This window comes from Eimeria mitis, genomic scaffold (assembly GCF_000499745.2).
Source record: "Eimeria mitis Houghton genomic scaffold, Emh_scaff5520, whole genome shotgun sequence".
Lineage (NCBI taxonomy): Eukaryota > Apicomplexa > Conoidasida > Eucoccidiorida > Eimeriidae > Eimeria > Eimeria mitis.
In genome coordinates, this window is record NW_013573792.1 from 1,995 (window position 1) to 2,567 (window position 573).

Sequence of the window (573 nt, forward strand, 5' to 3'; positions counted from 1 at the left end):
AGAATATTGAGGATGCCAGACAGGACAGACAGAGAAACATATTAAGGAGACAGAGTAACCTGCATGCAGGAGCTAATTATAAGCTAGCAACAGCAGCAGCAACAGCAGCAGCAGCAGCAGCAGCAGCAGCAGGTGTACATAGGCTAGAGAGGGTATCTATAGGGGCCTCAAGCCTTTCATACGGGGAGATGACAGCAGCAGCAGCAGCAGCAGCAGCAGCAGCAGCAGCAGCAACAGCAATAGAATAGTGTTTGCTGTTATTGCTGCTGCTGTGCTGTAGAACACTCAAGTGCACAGCAGCAGCAGCAGCAGCAGCAGCAGCAGCAGCAGCAGCAGCAGCAGCAACAGCAGCAGCAGCTGCTGCAGCAACAGTTTGTTAGGGATATTAACTTGCAGCACAGGATCGTCAGCTGCCTATACACCTGAATTGCAGCTGCCTATACACCTCAGCTGCAGAGCTGCCTATACACCTCAGCTGCAGAGCTGCCTATACACCTGAGATGCACCTGTATATATATATATATATATATATATATATATATATATATATATATATATATATATATATATATA

General features: G+C 46.4%; 1 protein-coding gene across 1 annotated transcript in view; it reads left to right on the forward strand.

The window, feature by feature from the left end:
* Nucleotides 1-380, forward strand: part of EMH_0082500 (uncharacterized protein) — a gene marked incomplete at both ends in the record, with an annotated part of 1,691 nt that extends 1,311 nt beyond the window's left edge. The window contains one exon of the mRNA XM_013500545.1: nucleotides 281-380. Within this exon, the coding sequence (XP_013355999.1) occupies nucleotides 281-380 (100 nt within the window). The remainder of the gene's footprint in view (nucleotides 1-280) is intronic.
* Between the last annotated feature and the right edge of the window lie 193 nt (nucleotides 381-573).